This window comes from Pimephales promelas, chromosome 7, assembly GCF_988280905.1.
Source record: "Pimephales promelas chromosome 7, fPimPro1.hap1.1, whole genome shotgun sequence".
NCBI classification, from domain to species: domain Eukaryota; kingdom Metazoa; phylum Chordata; class Actinopteri; order Cypriniformes; family Leuciscidae; genus Pimephales; species Pimephales promelas.
This window is the reverse complement of record NC_142775.1, coordinates 39,585,438-39,603,650: the sequence shown is the minus strand read 5'-3', so window position 1 is coordinate 39,603,650 and position 18,213 is coordinate 39,585,438. Positions and strand designations below refer to the sequence as shown.

General features: G+C 38.7%; 1 protein-coding gene across 10 annotated transcripts in view; it reads left to right on the top strand.

The window, feature by feature from the left end:
• LOC120487062 (R3H domain-containing protein 1) overlaps positions 1 to 18,213 on the top strand; it is a 136,478-nt gene that overhangs the window by 79,640 nt on the left and 38,625 nt on the right. For 5 of the 10 annotated variants that reach the window (XM_039683239.2, XM_039683238.2, XM_039683237.2 and 2 more), the window contains exons 1-3: positions 8,295 to 8,480; positions 10,869 to 11,046; positions 12,794 to 12,965. In XM_039683239.2, coding sequence (XP_039539173.2) covers positions 12,834 to 12,965 — 132 coding nt within the window. In that variant the 5' untranslated portion in view covers positions 8,295 to 8,480; positions 10,869 to 11,046; positions 12,794 to 12,833. Of the gene's footprint in view, positions 1 to 8,294; positions 8,481 to 10,868; positions 11,047 to 12,793; positions 12,966 to 18,213 lie in introns of those variants that run through there. The other 5 variants (XM_089133474.1, XM_089133473.1, XM_039683240.2 and 2 more) reach the window with 2 other exon arrangements.

Genomic DNA, 18,213 nt, shown 5'->3' with positions numbered 1-18,213 from the left:
GGATAATAGGACTGATATTAGTACCTGCAAGCTGTATGTGTGTCTTGGCAACAATACAGTGAGGTTTAGTTCATTTTTGTGACACGTTGTGGTACATGGACACTAAGTTGGCAGAAAGCGCACACCAAGTGCTGGTCGGTTTGACCAAAAATTTATATCACTTTTTTTAGTAGTTAACTTTTGAAAAACCTTTGCTGATTATTTACTCACCCCCATGTCATCCAAGATGTCCATGTCTTTCTTTCTTCAGGCGAAAAGAAATTAAGGTTTTTAATGAAAACATTCCAGGATTTTTCTCCATATAATGGACTTCAATGGGGTCCAAACGGTTCAAGGTCCAAAATACAGTTTCAGTGCAAACTACAAACTGTTCAAAGGGCTTTAAACGATTCCAGACGATGAATAAGGGTCTTATCAAGTGAAACGATCGCTCATTTAATAAATAAATAACAAAGTTTAAGTTTTATAAGCACAAATGCTCGCTTTGCTCTGTTCTGCGACGCACGTTTGTGACTCTCCTCTTTGAACTCGTTCAAATCAAAATGAAGGACTCTTTTTTCCGAGTCGTTTGGTTCATTCAACGAACGAATTGACTTGGGAAAAGATTTGTTCATTTTGATTTGAACAGGTGAGTCACAAACGTGCGTCGCACAACAGAGCAAGGCGAGCATTTGAGCTTATAAAACTTAAACTTTGTTATTTATTTATTAAATGAGCAATCATTTCGCTTGATAAGACCCTTATTCATCGTCTGGAATCGTTTAAAGCCCTTTGAACAGTTTGTAGTTTGCACTGAAACTGTCTTTTGGACCTAGAACCGTTTGGACCCCATTGAAGTCCATTATATGGAGAAAAATCCTGGAATGTTTTTTTATCAAAAACCTTAATTTCTTTTCGACTGAAGAAAGAAAGACACGGACATCTTGGATGACATGGGGGTGAGTAAACCATCAAAGTATCAAAAGTGAACTACTCCTTTAAATCCCTTCCACACACACACACACACACACACAAAAAGTCCAAACTTTGCGTCTGGACCTTTTCACGAGACCGCAGTAAGTCCCATACACGCATTCGCTCGCGTACATACAGAAGAATAATGTGGTGAGTGAGCCAATCACATCAAATGAAGCAGAATTAGCCTGGATGGAGTAAGTGCCGATGGCTTCATGCGATCGAACGTTTCTCAGCCTGTAATTGTCGTGTGACCCGAGGACAGAGTAGCGCTGGCAGTAAATGTGCATAAAGCCTCGCATCGCATGCCGTTTTCTGTCCCCCACCTGTCCTGTGCTACAGAAGCAGCATGTCACGGTGAAGAGGAACACTGTCGCTGCTCGCTGACACATCCTAAACCAGATCGGCATCTTTCCCCTGCTCTAATGAGGATGGAGAACAGTGTCCGCCGAGCGCTGTCACGTCCCGATGAAGGCTCTTCTCCTGCTCGGCCTCCGGGGACCTCATTAGGCCTTTTTTTTTTTTTTTTTTTTTTTTACCGTCTCCATGCAGGAATCACATCGTTCCTTAGGGAAAAATGTAAATAAACGCGTTTGTCACTTAGCTCCCTCCCTATTTTGCTTTTTCCAGGAAGAGAAATTGCATTGTGAGGCTTAATTAGTAAGCACTGCCATTATGCGTTCTTTATAATGTAAATGAAGCGGCCGAGCGTTTGGAGAACTGTTGTCTCGCAAGCTTTGTGCCAGGTGTTTTCTGGCTGAATGCTGGTGGTGCTTTTTTTTTTTTTCATTCCCGCGCTAAAGAAAAAGACAACTGTACTGTGAAATCGTAGGACGAGCTATAATTATTTGACAGATGATTTTTTTTTTTCTCTCCCCTCCTCTCCGATCCACAGCTTTAGCGCTGTGAGTGACGACGCTACTTTGATTTCCTTTGTTGCGGTCGAGCTCAATGGTTTTCCGAACGCTGTGGCTGTCAAGCGTCGGGATTCTCTTATTCTCTCGCCTCTCCTCTTTTCCCGAGAACTCGAATCCCGGAAATCTAGGAGTTGGAACGGGGCGTGCGCTCCTCCCGAGGGGTTAGCGCTTGATTAATATTGAAAATCTATAAGTCTTCCCCCTTAGCGGCAGGTTTTATGAGAGGAAATGTGGAATGATAATCTTGCCCACCTGCTCCCGCCATCCACACCGGCAGCACGAGCGAGGGATGATGATGAGGGAGATCTGGGAAGGATTATGACTTGGAAATTGACAGTGACTGAGGACGAGGCCGCAGTCCATCCTGGGCTTGAGTTGATTTATTCGGGAGGAACTTTTGCTGTCTCTCTTTGTCCTGCAAATCTGGCCTGAATCTTGAGTTGTGTCAGCCAATCGGATTTAGCATCGCCTGTCTGTCATGTTTTCAGTATTAAATAATATATGAGATTAAAGTTAAGATATGAACCCTTCAGTTTTTCCCCGTGATTCATGGGTCCATGTTTCAGCTGATATTTGGCCATTATATGAACAACAGAAGTTCCTCCTTCAGTCATTTCCAAAATCTATTTTCAAGTGATGCTTTGGTGGGAGGAATTACGTAATTGTTATTTGAGTGGCTGGGTTAATTATAGTATTATAGTGTATATTAGAGCCTGACCGATGAAGGATTTTAAAGGCCGATACCGATACAACTATTTGTTGGTTTTAAAATCCGATATATCGGCCGATATATATATTTTTTATCAACACGAGTGTTGCCAACAGGAATGGTGTAGAGTGCCCTCTGGTGGACAAACGATACAACTCCAACACTCGTGACATGGTTGAAGCGTGTTTCGTCCGTTTTTATTTTATTTTTGAAATATTCATTTATCGGCCATTATAACTGCCGATACCGATAGTTTGGAAAATGCCTGATATCGGCAGATAATATCGGACTGCCGATATATCGGTCTGGCTCTAGCCAACATATCGGTTATCGGCTTTCAAATATAAAGAAATATCGGTTATCTGTATATACTGTATATTAGGGTTGTGCCGATAGACGATAGTATCGTGTATCGACGATAGTCTGACATATCGCCGATGGCAGATGCCTTTGACGATATCAATACGATAATTGGCTCGTTTTACCATAATGTATTAAATTATTATTATTAGGCCTATTATTATTATTATTATAAAGCTAGTATTGTTATTAAACGAATATTAGGAACTACAATTAATTTGCCTTGCCTAAATTTACAACGACATCACCTCATAACAATTGCAACAACACGCACTAATGAGGACTCCTCTAAGAGAATGTTTTTAAAACAGACTAAAAAACATCCCACATCAAAATTCAATCGCAAGGTGATCCATTCACAAATTATCAAGTGTGCTCGTTTTAACAGACGCAAAATTCAATTTCCTACAGATCCAAGATGAAAACGGCATCGTTGTTCGTCAGTATTTGTTTCTGTAAGTGTAACACATTAACAAAACGTTTAATGACACTAACACAAAAAACAATACAATTACTAAATAGTATTAATAATAATATCACTAAAATAGTATTATAGTTACCGTTATCATCGTCGTCTCTGAGGGAACGCGGCGTTAATGCAGATGCCGAAAGCAGTCCGTTTTTACTTTCACTTTCAGAGATTGAGCGCGTTTACTTGCGACGACGTTCTTAACCTGATTATGTTGAATAAACTTGACAATGCATGTGGTCATGTAAACGTTTCCTTTATCAGAGTCAAGTCATCAGTATAAATATAAACCGATCGACTCAGCTTGACGTTTGGCCCTTGCTCTTGTTTCTATCGGCATTTAAAACACATTAACCCGCGTACTTCGTGCTTACTGAAGTGCGCATGTGAAGTGCGCAGAGAGCGCACTGGTAGGGGGGCACATATCGCAAACTCCGACTCTTTCTGACCCAAGAAATTATTAAAACGTGTTTTCATCTCGTGCAGAAATAGACCAAAATGCTGCATGTAATGGCATGAGAATAGGCTAATGTGTCCGTAAATTTCCCGTTGACAAACAAAAGGATTAGGATCTCTTTTTTTTTACTTCACTATACCAGGAAATAATCTGATCCTATTAATAAACACTCCACCTTTGCTAGCAAAATAGAAAAAAGATTCTCGTATATAAAACGAAGTAGGCTAATAAAACAAGCAAATTAATGAGTAGGCTAAATAATCAAGTTAATAATCAAATAAGTTAGCCCCGCCCCCTCACGATAATATCGTGTATCGGCGATCTCACAGGCTGACGATAGGACGATATGAAAATGGAGCATATCGCCCAACACTACTGTATATATATATATTTATATATACAGTATATACCGATAACCGATATTTCTTTATATTTTAATATATTTTAATATTTCTTTATATATATATAGGGCTGGCCTGGTATGATACACCTAGCTTATATCATGATGTGATGCTTTTACAATACTCCGATAGTCGATACGATATGTATTAAGTTTTAAGAATTGTAATTCTACAATAGAGCCAGACCGATATATCGGCCGATATTAGGCATTTTCCATAATATCAGTATCGGCAGTTATAATGGCCGATAAATAAATATTTCAAAAATAAAAATAAAACGGACAAAACATGCTTAAATCATCTCTCCTTGGCCTGATATAGTGTTATATCATCAGTGGAAGAACGCTAACGTTAACATTAATGAGCTTGTAAACCACAATGAACTTTTTCTGCCTAAATAAAGTAATGATTACTGTATTTATAACTAGCATATCTCTAGTTACAGTCCCTGCATTGTAAAATGTAAGTTATACTTGCGAGGAGTGAACATTTAGACCTAGAGAAAAAGTATCAGACGTATCTTGTGCAGAAAAGTTGTGCAGAAATCCAACAATATTTAATATGAAAAAAATATCGGCCGATATATCGGAATATCGGATTTTAAAACCCAAAAATATTGTACAAGTATTGCGATTTCAATATTACGATGTTTTGAGATTTTGATATATCTGTTCGAGCACAGGAAGTCGTGAAAGAGAACTCGACTGAGCATTCACAAGCTGTCTGAGAAGCGGCTTTCTAGGTGCGCGCTTCACACAAAACTTGAATCGAGTTCTCACAATAGTTCGAGGAATTGATTTATTTTTCCAGCCCTGTGCGTTGAGAGGGATGTGTGACACGAGAGGACGACAGAGACCGTCTCTCTGTCCAATATCTTCATGTTTCTCCTGACGTTCCAAAGCAATTGAAGAGCACATTTTATCTTCCGGAGGTGCAACATTTTAAGGTTATATTCAAACCAAACTGTTTGTGAAATCTGAATCTATACTACCACAAATACTTGGGTGCTGCTGATATAATATGCATTGTGATTTTTTTTTTTTTTTGCGATTCACATTACTATGTGCTATACAAATAAACTTGGCATGTCTAACAAACACAAACTGTGTTAATTTGACGAGCAACCTACACCATTTTTCTAAAGGAAACATATTATTGGATTGTCCTACAAGCGGAATGCTCGTTTATGAAGGATAGCTATATTTAATAAGATTATGCCTGAAACCTGTTTTTTTTTTATCAATCTTGTATTTATATAATATTTGTATATTTGTAATTGAATTTTTGCCATGAATACTGCTGACATGGCATTAAACAAAAGAATCTGAATGTGATCCACAGTAAAGGACAGTTTATAATCCCCTGCGAAAAGGTGAAGATTAGTGAAAGGAAACGAGAGCTAGCATGTGAATAACTCTCTGATGGTGTGCAGGTGTTGCGGTGTGAAGCTGTTGCAGGTGCGTGGAGTGTGTGTTTCCCATTATCGCACCAGCACATGGAGACGTTCCTCCTCTCTAAGTGCCCAGTCTTGTTGGCTAATGTTTTGAGAAACATCCTGTTTAGTGACACGAGCCCTCGTCAGTCTTGACTCTTGAATTCACCGGCGCGCGCGCGTGTTAAAGCGAAGATGGAGCGACCAACCCGCCATGCTGTGATGTTGGCTCAGGGTTTTTTTGGAAGGTCACGCCGCAGTTGTTGGCAGTTTCTCCACCCGTGTGCCCTGATGTGTTGACACTTCTCGCCCACACACACACACATCGCTCACACCTCCGCCTGTCAGTCTGACTTCACCACCTGAACACGGGTAATAAACTTGTGCGGCAGCTCAATGACACGTGTGTCAATTTGGGTCGTGTTTTCAGCACCTCATTGTTTCTTTGAGCAATTACAGATACACACCTCAGAACCAAAGATGGAGCGTGTGTGTGTGTGTGTGAAATCATCAAATATTAACATTTTAAATGCGAGACTCGCGGCTATTTGCTCACGTTTGTCAATAAAACAGTGCACAAATACAGCTTGCATAATGTTTCTCATCATCTTCTCATTATTAGGATATTATGTGCTGCTGCGTTATTACTTGTCGCATTGTTTTTTCCGAGGACTAATGTAACAGCATTCGGTGAACGCACGCTTTTCCAGCTCTGTGGTGCTTCATTGAAAACAGATATTAGTGCATCCATGTTACGCTGCAGCTGCTGTAATTGTCTGCGAGACACGAGGTGTCCGTTGCGGGAGCAAATCTTCATCTCCTCTCGTTGAGTAATAGTTCACACACACACAATTGAAATAAATTGATTATGGGGTGAAGATTCCTGCGTGCAGTTTATCAGCGGTGCAATTATTTCAGTGCAGTGGAAGTGTAAAGATGTGAGCCCAACTAAATGACAATTTTGCTTTAATTATATGTAAATTACAGTGAGGTTTCTTCACGACCATTTTTTTTAGTGGCGTTATTACCTTATTTATGTTGCATGTGCATCGGTTATTTATAACGCTGTGTTTATTTTAACAGCTTTCTGTTGCCACTGTGTTTTGTTATTGGTTGTGGATTTTTAAAATTCAATTAATATTCATTGATCAGTATTTTATGATGAGAACAAACCTTGAATTGAGTTGAATAATGAATTACACTTGTCGTAGCCCTCAAGCCGTATTCACTTTATAGCCCTTAATCCTGTAATTGTGGACAAATGTGTGATCCTAATTTTTATTTATTATAAATCTTATATCACTGTCTTCGATAAAGTTTTGTCTATCCATCTATTGTGTTTTTTTAAATTTTGGGGGTGTTTTTGAATTTATTTACTTCAAAAAGTACCATATTTTCTATTTAAATTATGCTTATTTTTTTATCTACATTAAAATATCATTCCAATAAGTTATTAGAGCTAAAACCTAAAGATGAAGTGACTTTGCTGTTATTTTGGCTTATTTTAGAATGCCCTAAATTACATTTTTTCCCATTCATTTAATTTCATTTCTATGGGTGCCCATTTTTGACCCAAATACAAGATAAAGGAGTTTTTGTTTTTCACCCACTTAACATTGTAGAATTGAGTAAAAAAAAAATGTGTGTCTTCAGGAGGCAAACTTAGGAAAACTAGCCAAGTCTTGTACCGCTCAGATCAAGGGAAGTATTTTTTTAAAAATAAATCAACTATTTTGCCCACATTTGTCCAGAATACGGTTTTAGGGTTAATCCGAGTGGTTTCATAATTGACGAATTCGCAACATTGAACTGAATTGAATCAACATCGACCTGAATTGATCCGAATAATAACACTATCGTCCGTTTAGAGCAGCAGAATCTGAATAAGTCTCGCATTTGATGACGTTATTTTCCTGTTCATCAACGTGAAGCTGCTTTGAAGCGATCTGTATTGTATAAAGCGCTGTAGAAATGAAGCAGACTTGACTTGTTTTGGGCTTGTTGGGAGTGTTTTAGAGCGTTTAATCTAAAAACGGCTCACATTTGAAATATTTGCTGGCTTTGAAACGATCCGCACTGGATAAAGCACTATGGAAATAAAAGTGACTTGGGTTGTTTGGAGTGTTTTATCCACTTATTGATGCATTTGAAATATTTGCTGGCTTTGAAACGATCTGTGTTACGGAAATAAAGGTGACTTGGGATGTTGGGAGTGTTTCAGAGCTTTGATTGAATGTTGCTAATCTCAATGACTGTCCGTATGCAAACGGCAATTGAAAAGCACCCTACAATTATTGATTAAACCCTCTTGAAATAGATCTGGCGTGTGACCCGGCCTCTGTAGAGTAGACCACCAGCCCTTCCCAATCCCAACAACCCGCACGGGGGGGTATTTTTGGGGTTGGGGGTGAAGGTAAACCACCCACGTCTCCCCCCGACACCTCGGGCTCGGCTGTTTGGCTAATGAAGAGCTCAATTTAGCCAGTGACGTGCCGCGAGCAGAGTCGCGCGCTCTGACTGGCTGAGCGCTAATGACATCACGCTGGCCAGCCGTTGATTTGCCGCTGTCTCTGAGGCTTCGGGCGAGAGTCTCAGCCATGGGCTTGGAGAGTTAGACGCATGCAGAGAAGCTCTCGCTGAAGACTGAGACACAGAGAGGAGGAGGAGGAGGAGGAAGAGGAGGAGGTGCTGCTTTAGGGAGCGCAGAAGCCCATGCAGTCTCTGGTAATATGGAAACTAACCCCCTGATCCATGGAAATAATGACAGCGAACATGTGTCAGGTGAGTGTTCGATGCGGACGCACAGGTGTAGTTGTTCGAAACTTCGCTCGAGGCAGGAGTTCAAGTTTCAGGGGCAATTTGCTTGCTAAATGCATAAATGTGACTGTAAATGAATACGGTGCTGCTTTATTTGTTGTTATGAATGTGATTGAGACGTTTTCCAGCGTTGCAGTGGATAAAAGCGTGTGTTAAATGTGTAAACGAGTGTGTTGTTGCTCGAGGTGAACAGTAACGTCTCTTCAGATCTCAGTTCATTGTGATGGAGATGTTCTCCAGTTCGGTGTTGTAGTGGATAAAAGCGTGTGCTAAATGCATAAATGCATATGCTCTAGGCTAGTTGTTGCCTTTGTGGGGAGGCGACTGTGCTTCTGCGTCTCGTCCAAACTCGTTCTCCGCTCCGGTGTTGTAGTGCTGAGCTGGTTGCGAGTCGGGTGAGGTGAGGACATTCATGTTAATGTACGAGCGCTGCCGTTTACTGTAACGGGTGCTGTGAAGTGCACTCGACTGGTTGTATATCAGTGTGAAGTTTGGCGTGTGTGTGTGTGTGTGGAGATGGGCTTTGTTCAATGTGTTTCATGCGGTCGTGTAATCGGTCTTGTGAACGGCATCCGAGTGTCAGATTTACAAACGCATTTCCATTTGTATGTTAAATTTAAACTTGACTTTTACGTTTTTTTCTGACGCTATTGTCTTTTCAGAGCCGCTTTAAAGCTGAATGTCTCATTTGATGAAGTTTGCATCTGTTATTTCCCTGTTTATTACTGTGAAGCTGCTTTGAAACGATCCGTACTGTATGTAATTCAGTTTTTTTTTCTGCATAAGATCAATCAAACACTGATATTTGAGCTGGACCGAAAGTAATACTGAAAACCAACAGCATGACAGATGTGAAATGAATCTTCAATGCACCTTTGAATTTTGCATATATGTATGATACTAAAAATTCATTAGTAAGTACTAAGCGCTGTAGAAATGAAGCATTTATTTATTCAAATCAGAATTCGAAACAATAATTTCATAATAAACTGTATTTTTAGGCAGCTGTCAATCATCTGAGCATAATCGGCTGAAATTAATGAATGAGGCTCGTGTTAATAAGTACGCCGTGGTTATGAATGAAAATCTCAGTAACAAAAAGCTATATTTATTAAATGCAATCACTAATTAAGAGCATAGATTACACTTGATGATGCATCTGCAAAATGCAAATAAATGATTACAGTATTCACTGTTAATTTTAGTTTTTTTGTTTTACACACAGTCCTCAGTTTTTCAGGCTCATATGTGTTGAACAAACTGGCGATCCCAACAGCGGCGCTCGTCTCACTCCACAAAACGGCACGCAGAACACACGGCTTATTTGTCTAAGCTGACAAAATCAATACATGTGCGGCGCTCGGCTGACAGCAACACCTATGTCTCATTTCGAAGTGAGCTTTCAGGGGTTCGGATTGATAGTGCCATCGAACTGTGTATTTCTCTTTTTTTTAATTTTCCCAATCCTCCTGTCAGCAGTTCCCGGCGCGCTCGACCGTGAGACGTCTCATTCAAACATCGTTTCTGTCTGCTACACACGGGCCTATTAAAATACTGATTTCATGTGTGTTTTACATTCTGTGTCCTTGTTTTAAAGGTGTGTGTCCATGCAAACGTATGGTGTCACCAGATCCTGGCACTCCTCTTTGTCCCCTGTCGAGTGTCCATCTTTGCTGGCGTCCGGTTCGGATGAGAGAACGAGCTGTTTCTCTCTGCGTTACGGCCCGGATGCGTTTGGAAGGGAATATGGGAGGTTGCACAATTCATTTTGAAGGATGTTTGTGAGGATGGCGAGCCGTCACTCCCACACGCGGCAAACAGACGCAGTGATTTGACAGCTACCTGTGTGTGTGTGTGTGTGTGGGTGCGCATTGACAACACACACACCCTGAGGCTTCAGATCTCATGAATATCAATCAGCCGCGGCCATCAGCCTCTTAAATAATGCAGAAGCAGCGCCTCGCTGATAAATGCGTTGCGTTGTCAGCGCTCTGCCCCGGCGAGTGTTTGCTTCCTGAACCCTCTTTCATCTCTGGCCTTGTTTTCATGCCGTTTTACTAAAGGTCAAAGTGCATCGCAGGGAAATATTCAACGATGTGCTAGTCCGTTCTGCATTAGAACTCATTCAGAAACCACAAAACTGGCGATTAAAGTGTTTTCTATGTTCTGACCGGGCTTATTTAGTAAGATCATGCTTGAAAATTTTTATTTTTTATTCATGCTAATTAAAGTATAATATGAGTTGTCTTTGTTTGCTTGGTATTTATATGATATTTGTGTTTTTGTAATTGGATTTTCGCCTTGAAAATAGCCTTGGATGCTGAGATGGCGTCTATCTCTCTGTGTTTGCAGGTTCTTGAAGGACATGAGAGGCTTGTTGGCGGCCGGCGCTGTTGTGATCTGGCTGTGGTGCTGGTGAAGAGGACATGGGCCGCCGCTTCAACTCATGCAACAACACGCTCAACAGCGCCACTGAAACGGACCAGGGTTCGGTCTTCACGCCAGGACGACGTCAACAGGCCGCCATCGGGTAAAAAAGCTGAAAAACTCTCGTTTAGTCAAGTTTTTAGTATCCACCAACATGTTCTTTATCCCCGAAGCATGTTTTATTATGTTGCGCTGGGTTTAACCCAGTGAGAAACGTTTTTATCTTCAAAACTTCTGCAAAAATTTAGTTTAAAAACATGATATAGTTTACATTAATTTTTTTTTGGTTTGGTTTTTAACACTACACTGTAAAAAAAATGTTTTCAAGGCTTGTTATCACACCATTTTTTCTTTTGTCAAATCAATTTAAATTTATTTAGTTCAGATAACTTATTATTTTGAGTTTCTGATGATTTTGCATTAACTCCCTTTTTCCAATTTTAAGGCAACCAGATTTCTTAATTTTTTAAGTTAAACCAACAATATTTTTTTACAGTGTGTGCACTGAATTACATTTTGTTAGCATTGCTTGTGCAGTTTTTTTTTCTGCATAAGATCAATTTCATAACTGCAATCAAACACTTGAGATTTGAGCTGGACACAAAATAATACTAAAAACTATAACGGCATGACGGATGTGAAATGAATCCTCATTGCACCTTTGAAGAAAATGTAATAATAAAAAAAATCCACTGTTGCTTTCAGGCAACACACTTCCTCAAAATCATACAAATAATTCATACTTAATGAAATTTTAAAGCTAATGATGCTTTCTTACTCGATTCTTCTTCTTTTTTACCCATTGAAAAAAAAAACCTATTAAAAAAAAAAAACAACCATTACCCATTTTTTTTGGTTTTACCCAACCCCCCCCCCCCAAAAAAAAAAAATGTGTTTTAAAACACCATCATATAGTGTGACGAAGAGAGAGAGATAGCTTTCTGCTTGTCTATAAAAGTATTTTTTTATTTAATAGTTAAGTCATTTTGATTGAAACGCCATCCCCGTCGCTCTTTAGGTAGATGTTGGATGCTAACGCCGGCAGCGTTCACAGGTTTCACCGCCGTCTGGATGAGGTGTCGTCTCGGTGGGGATTTGGACCGCCGCGCGTGTTAGAAATCTCACTCTGTGCTAACGTGTTAATGAAAGTCTGAGACTGGTGTAATTCTCATTAACTCATTTTGCCCTTCAGATTCTCGTGCAAGACACTCGGCTCATAATTGCTAGAGGTTAATTGGTTTGGGTGAACAGCACTCATGCACACCGTCTCCCTAGAGAACTCAATTACGTCAGTGAAGACGTCATGCATTTAAAAAAAAAAAAAAATCATGCTTTTTATGCTCATATTGACCGATTTGCAGCAAATACATACGGTTTGTACTAGTTAAATCATGAAAAGCACAAACGCTTGACATTAAAATGTGATTAATAGGGGTGTCACAATACAAAAATGCAGCAAAATAAACATTACTGTGCACGTTTACTGTCAGTACTGCATTAAACTACTATATATAATGTATAATAATGCAATATTTGTGGGTCCTGATAATGCAAAATGTCTGATGTTACCTGTAAAAATTGGTAAATATCTAAAATAATTCTGTTTTCAGCTTCAGAATCGTGGTGTCTCTTTTGTCCTGTGCTTTGTGTTTCAGCACCAAGTCTATTAATGTAAAAACAAATTTAGCATTTTAATCAACACTTAACCTTTTATCATATGTCGTGGAGTATCGCAATAATATGGTATCGTGAGTTCAATATCGTGAAATGTGACGTATGCAGCCACTGATGATATTAGAGGTAGTTTCTTTAATTATTATGCATTATAATAATCCAAGCGTGTGTTTTAGGTTCCAGGCTCTTGGTAGACGCCTCAAGTAGCCGTGTCTGATGAGGATGTCTGATACTGTCAGTGAGACTATGAGAGCTCTGGACGAAAACACCTCGAGCGCAGCCGATGCCGTCACGTCACAGAACCAAAGCCGCCACGAAGACTGCAGCGACGACAGGGCAGAGACGCAGGTAATGTGTGTCAGGACAAAAGCGGCTCGCTATCCTTCAGAGCCGCTCATTTCAGTTCAGGTTTCCAGCGTAAAGAGCAAAAATCACAAACGGATAAAAGTTTTGGTAACGTTTACATGTACAACTAATAATGAACTGCACGTGTACAGCATTTAGTAATTTCAGCATTTACAAACATTAGTTAATGCACTGTGAATTATTAACAAAGATTAACAAATACATTATTTCTCATGGTTAGTACATTAAGGCGAGACTAGCAGATTTTTTAACTAGCAGATATCACCATGAAACTTTCCCAGTTTATTACCTACATTAAGATGAGAAAAAAATATATATTACAAGTTTTCTGTAATTTAATGTTTAAATATGCAAATTAGGCCTTATCTCATTAAATATGCACTAATTTGCATTCATTTTAAAAAGTGAAATCTGAGAATTGGATAAAGCCAGGTTCAAAATTCTTTTTTTATTGTGTTCACATATTAGATGAGGGACAAAAATTACAGAGGGATTTATGGATATCTTTTGTTATCCTGTAAATCAGAATATACTGCCAATTGCCTTAAAAAAATTATTTTCGCCATGTTTTTTTGGAATAAAATGTTATATAAATTAGGGATGGGCAATGATTAATCGCTATTAATCGCATCCAAAATAAAAGTTTGTGTTTACATAATATATGTGTGTGTAGTGTGTATAATTAATATGTATATATAAATACCCACACATGCATGTATATATTTAAGAAATATGTGCATGTATATATTTATTCACAATTAATATTATATATAAATATAAATATTTGATATATTAAAAACACATTTTTCTCAAGTATATACATGCATGTGTGGGTTTTTATATATAAACATTAATTATACACACCACACACACATATATTATGTAAACACAAACTTTTATTTTGGATGCGATTAATCGCGATTAATCGTTGCCCATCCCTAATATAAATCAGGCTAGGAATAATATACTTACAAATCCCTCTGTAAATGTCTTCATAATATAACTAGGTACAAGACTGGAAAGTTTGATGTGTATCGGTGTTATTGAAGTGGAGATTTCGGACTTGGAGTGTGAGAGAAAAGTCATTTTGAGAAGACTGGCCTTAGCCAATGAGATCGCGCATTTAGAGTTAAATCCCCCCTTTTACTTTCACGATTGGCTGCTGATGGAAAGGAAATTACCATATTTGGATAAGAGAAAGAGCTGTGTGTGTGATGACAGGGTGCAGATCGCGATCGCTGAGCACCAGGATGATTAATAACGACAACTTTTGAAGAATTTACAGAAATCTGCAGACGCAAACAGACAAAGTGTAGTAAAATAAAGACCTTAATGTGTATTTCAGACTTTTTTTCACCACAAGTCTGAAAGAAGACATATCCCAAAATCTCAAAATTGACCAGTGAAAAAAAAAACGATGTTTTTGCCTGCCGTGTCTCGCCTTCACTAATGAACCTTATTGTAAGAGTTACTAAGACTAATAATACAATAATATTATTATTTTGCGCGCAGCTGCTTATGTAATGCTCTGCAGTGATTGGATTTAGATAAAGGTAAATATTTATGAAAAAATAGCACATTCATATCCGATCGATGGTTAACCCTGCACACGGTACATTGTTCTTCGCACATATTGATCATTATAGTTAGTTCTGTCCCTTTGTTTGTTCGGAGAGCAAGGGTCAGCAAAACAAACGACCGAAGCGATTGTTCTGTTTAGCCACAGAAGCCCACAGGACTGGAGCGATCAATCGGCGGGTAATTGTGTTATGAGAAGCGGCAGACATGGAGCGACTCAGCCGTCTTCAGATGGGGAAGGTTACAGCGCTGAGAGTTTCTCTCTGATACGATGACACTTCCCTCTTTCTTTTCGTTTAATTCCCTTTGTCATCTTTGAAAAGCGCCAGTGAAAGGAAAGCGGATGACCGAGTCAACAGCCGTGAACGTCCCGCATGTCGCCCGAAGGGACTCAGCGAGGGTCTTTATGGCCATCTGGCTCTCCTCTTGCAGATCTTGGCAGCTCCGGCACACAATGCAACTCTACCTGTGTGTTTTACCGAGAGCGCAGACGGCCACGTTACACAGATTCTTCCAGCATCAGTTGTCAGAGAGGCTCTGTGTGGCCTTATGCCAGATTCAGCCTCTCAGGGAATACATTATGTTCAATAGCCAATTAAAGCTGAATAACCATCCGTCATTATTCGGTAAAGACACCCTGTGCTTATTAGGGATGTCCCGATCCGATCCACGGCATCGGTATCGCGCCGATACCGGCCCAGAACGCTAGATCGGAGATCGGAGGGGAGAAAAAAATATGAGCGATATCCAGTTTAGCGGCGCAGCCTGTCATGTGATGATTGTTGTGTTTAAGCACACGCGCGCAGAGAATCACTCTCGCTTTTGCGCACGGATTCTAATGTAATCGGATGATTCCACCCACAAAAGCTGCATTTCAGTCTTTTCGGAAATTCATTGGCTATCAGAAAATAGCGTCATTTCATTCTCTATTGCAACTGGATAGATAAACTGTCACTCAAAGAGAGAGCGAAACTGGCGCGCGTAAAGTTTGAAGCGAAATTTACGCGCGTGACGCGCGTCAGAATCAAAATCCGTTGGCGGTCATTGTTTTTATGTCGACCGAGCATTCATCAAGAGAGTTACCGCTCTGTATTTACTCTGGATAGCAGAACAGCGGCGTGGGGATCATCGTCGCCGTATATTTGGGTCCACCGGACCCTTCGGAGCCGAACCGTTTGGCGAGTTTCACCATTTGCTCGCTCCAGGAGCTGCGCTGGATGACGGCCGCTGTCAGCGGTACTTCCGCCTGTCACGCGCCCAGTTTGATGACCTGTTGTCCCGCATCTGAGCGAGGATCACCCTCGCCCGGCCCCTCATCCATCTAATCTAGCTGTCATTTATTTTTGTTTTGATAATAAATAGAGCCAGCCTTCAAAAGTTATTAACCTGTCCTGTGATTTTTTTCTCTCTCTCACGTCCAGACACGAATTTATGCACATATGTTGATATATAGCGCGCTATGTATGTTATGCGCGCAGTATGTCTCGCTCTAGATTCCGGGAGATTTGAACTAATTTGCGGGCATCAGGGAGACGCTATCAATATGCGGGAGACTTATGTCTGTCTTTACAACATAATACTATTTCTAGATATGGAATGAATAACATTCAATACAAAATGAACATGTCTCCATATAGAAATAATGTTTTAAGTGATGAAACATTTGCTTTGTTGTGCATAATCCCACCATGCATTTAGTCATATTAACAAAATAATTTATTGAAGCATCCAGACACTTCACCACGTGAGCAAGCAGCTAGGCTCCTGATTGGTTAACGCGGCGCGAATTCACGCCAAAGTTCAGATTTTTCAACTCGGGCGGCAGACGCGAATTCGCGTCAAACGCGTGAATGCACAACGCTCAATTCGCGCCATTCGCGCCAACTTGACGCGCGAATGAGGCGTATTCGCGTCTTCCGCGCCGCGCTCCACGCCTCATTCGCGCCGCAGGAATTTTTCTTGCATTGACTTAACATTGAAATCATTCGCGCCTGACGCCCTATTCGCGTCCGGTGTGAACGTAGCATTAGTGCGTCGAAGTTGTGATAGCGCTGTCGGCTAACGCGAAATGCTACTATTTACATTCCATGGATGTTTATTCATATATACAATTGTTTTGGACTAAAAACTTCTTCAAATTGGATTGTATGGACGCTTTACAGTGAAACCAAACCATTTTTGTTGGAATGTGGACTAACAGATGGCTAATTGGTGAGTTTCTTCCAGTTTGTGTTGGTTTGTTTTGGCTGTTGGTGGTCTGACAAAGAGACAGATTGTGCCCGCTGTGTTGATTGTATCTTAAAATGGTTTACGTCGTTCGAATCACGAGTTTCTCAGCTTTCCAAAGATATGTATTATGTTTACTTTTGTGTTTTTTTTGTTTTGTCTTTCACAAAGTTAAACCTATAAACCACCCTGTGGGCCGTATACGGCACGTCGGACCACGAAAAAAAAATATATCGGACTAATATCGGTATCGGCAAAAGCCAAAGGTGCAACATCGGTATCGGTATCGGAAGTGAAAAAGTGGTATCGGGACATCCCTAGTGCTTATTAACTATCGGACACTTCTGTTTGTCGAGGCTGAGAGAACAATCGAGACAAAGGACATGTGAACAAATTATGTACTGGATCACTGTGTGTGTGTGTGTGTATGCACACTGTATATAAAACAACCACATTCAACACATTTAAATTATATATACATTTTAATATTAAGTATATATAATTTACATTTAAATATACATTTATTTATTTAATTTATACATATACACACATATTTAGATAATTATTTTTAAATTACTTTTAATTATATATATATATATATATATATATATAATTAAAAGTAATTTAAATATATATATATATATATATATATATATATATATAATTTACATTTAAATATACATTTATTTCATATATACATATATACATGTATACGTATATAATTATATTTCCATTACTTTTGATTGAATGAATAAAAAAAAAAAAAAATATATATATATATATATATATATATTTAATCAAAAGCACACACTGTATATATAAAACAACCATATTCAAAACATTTAAATTATATATAAATTGTAATATTAAATATCTATGATTTACATTTGAATATAAATTTATTTATTTTATATATATATATATATATGCCATTTTATATAATATAAACATTATATATTTATTTAATGCATTTTTTTATTATAGATATTTTTAATATAATAATTTTATATATATAATTGGTAACATTTTAAATTAGGGAGCACAATCACTTTTTATTATTAAATATATAATATTTACATTTAAATGATTGTTTTTTTAATATAATAATTTAAATGTAAATGTAATTTTTTTATATAATAATTTTATACATTTCCCTCAATAATGTGGTTAAGGGATGTTGAATATGGTCATGCAGAATAAGGCATTTATAAGTATTAATAAACCCCCAATATCCTAGTAATATGCATGATAATAAGCCACTACTTAATACTCGATATGTGATCCCTAATCTAAGTGCTACCATATAATTTTATATATTTATTTTATTATATATCATTTTTTTTTCCAGTGTGTCCAGAGTGATTCTGTAATGGGTTTTCATCCCGGGGGATCATATTTCCATTATATTATATTAGCAGAAACCTCA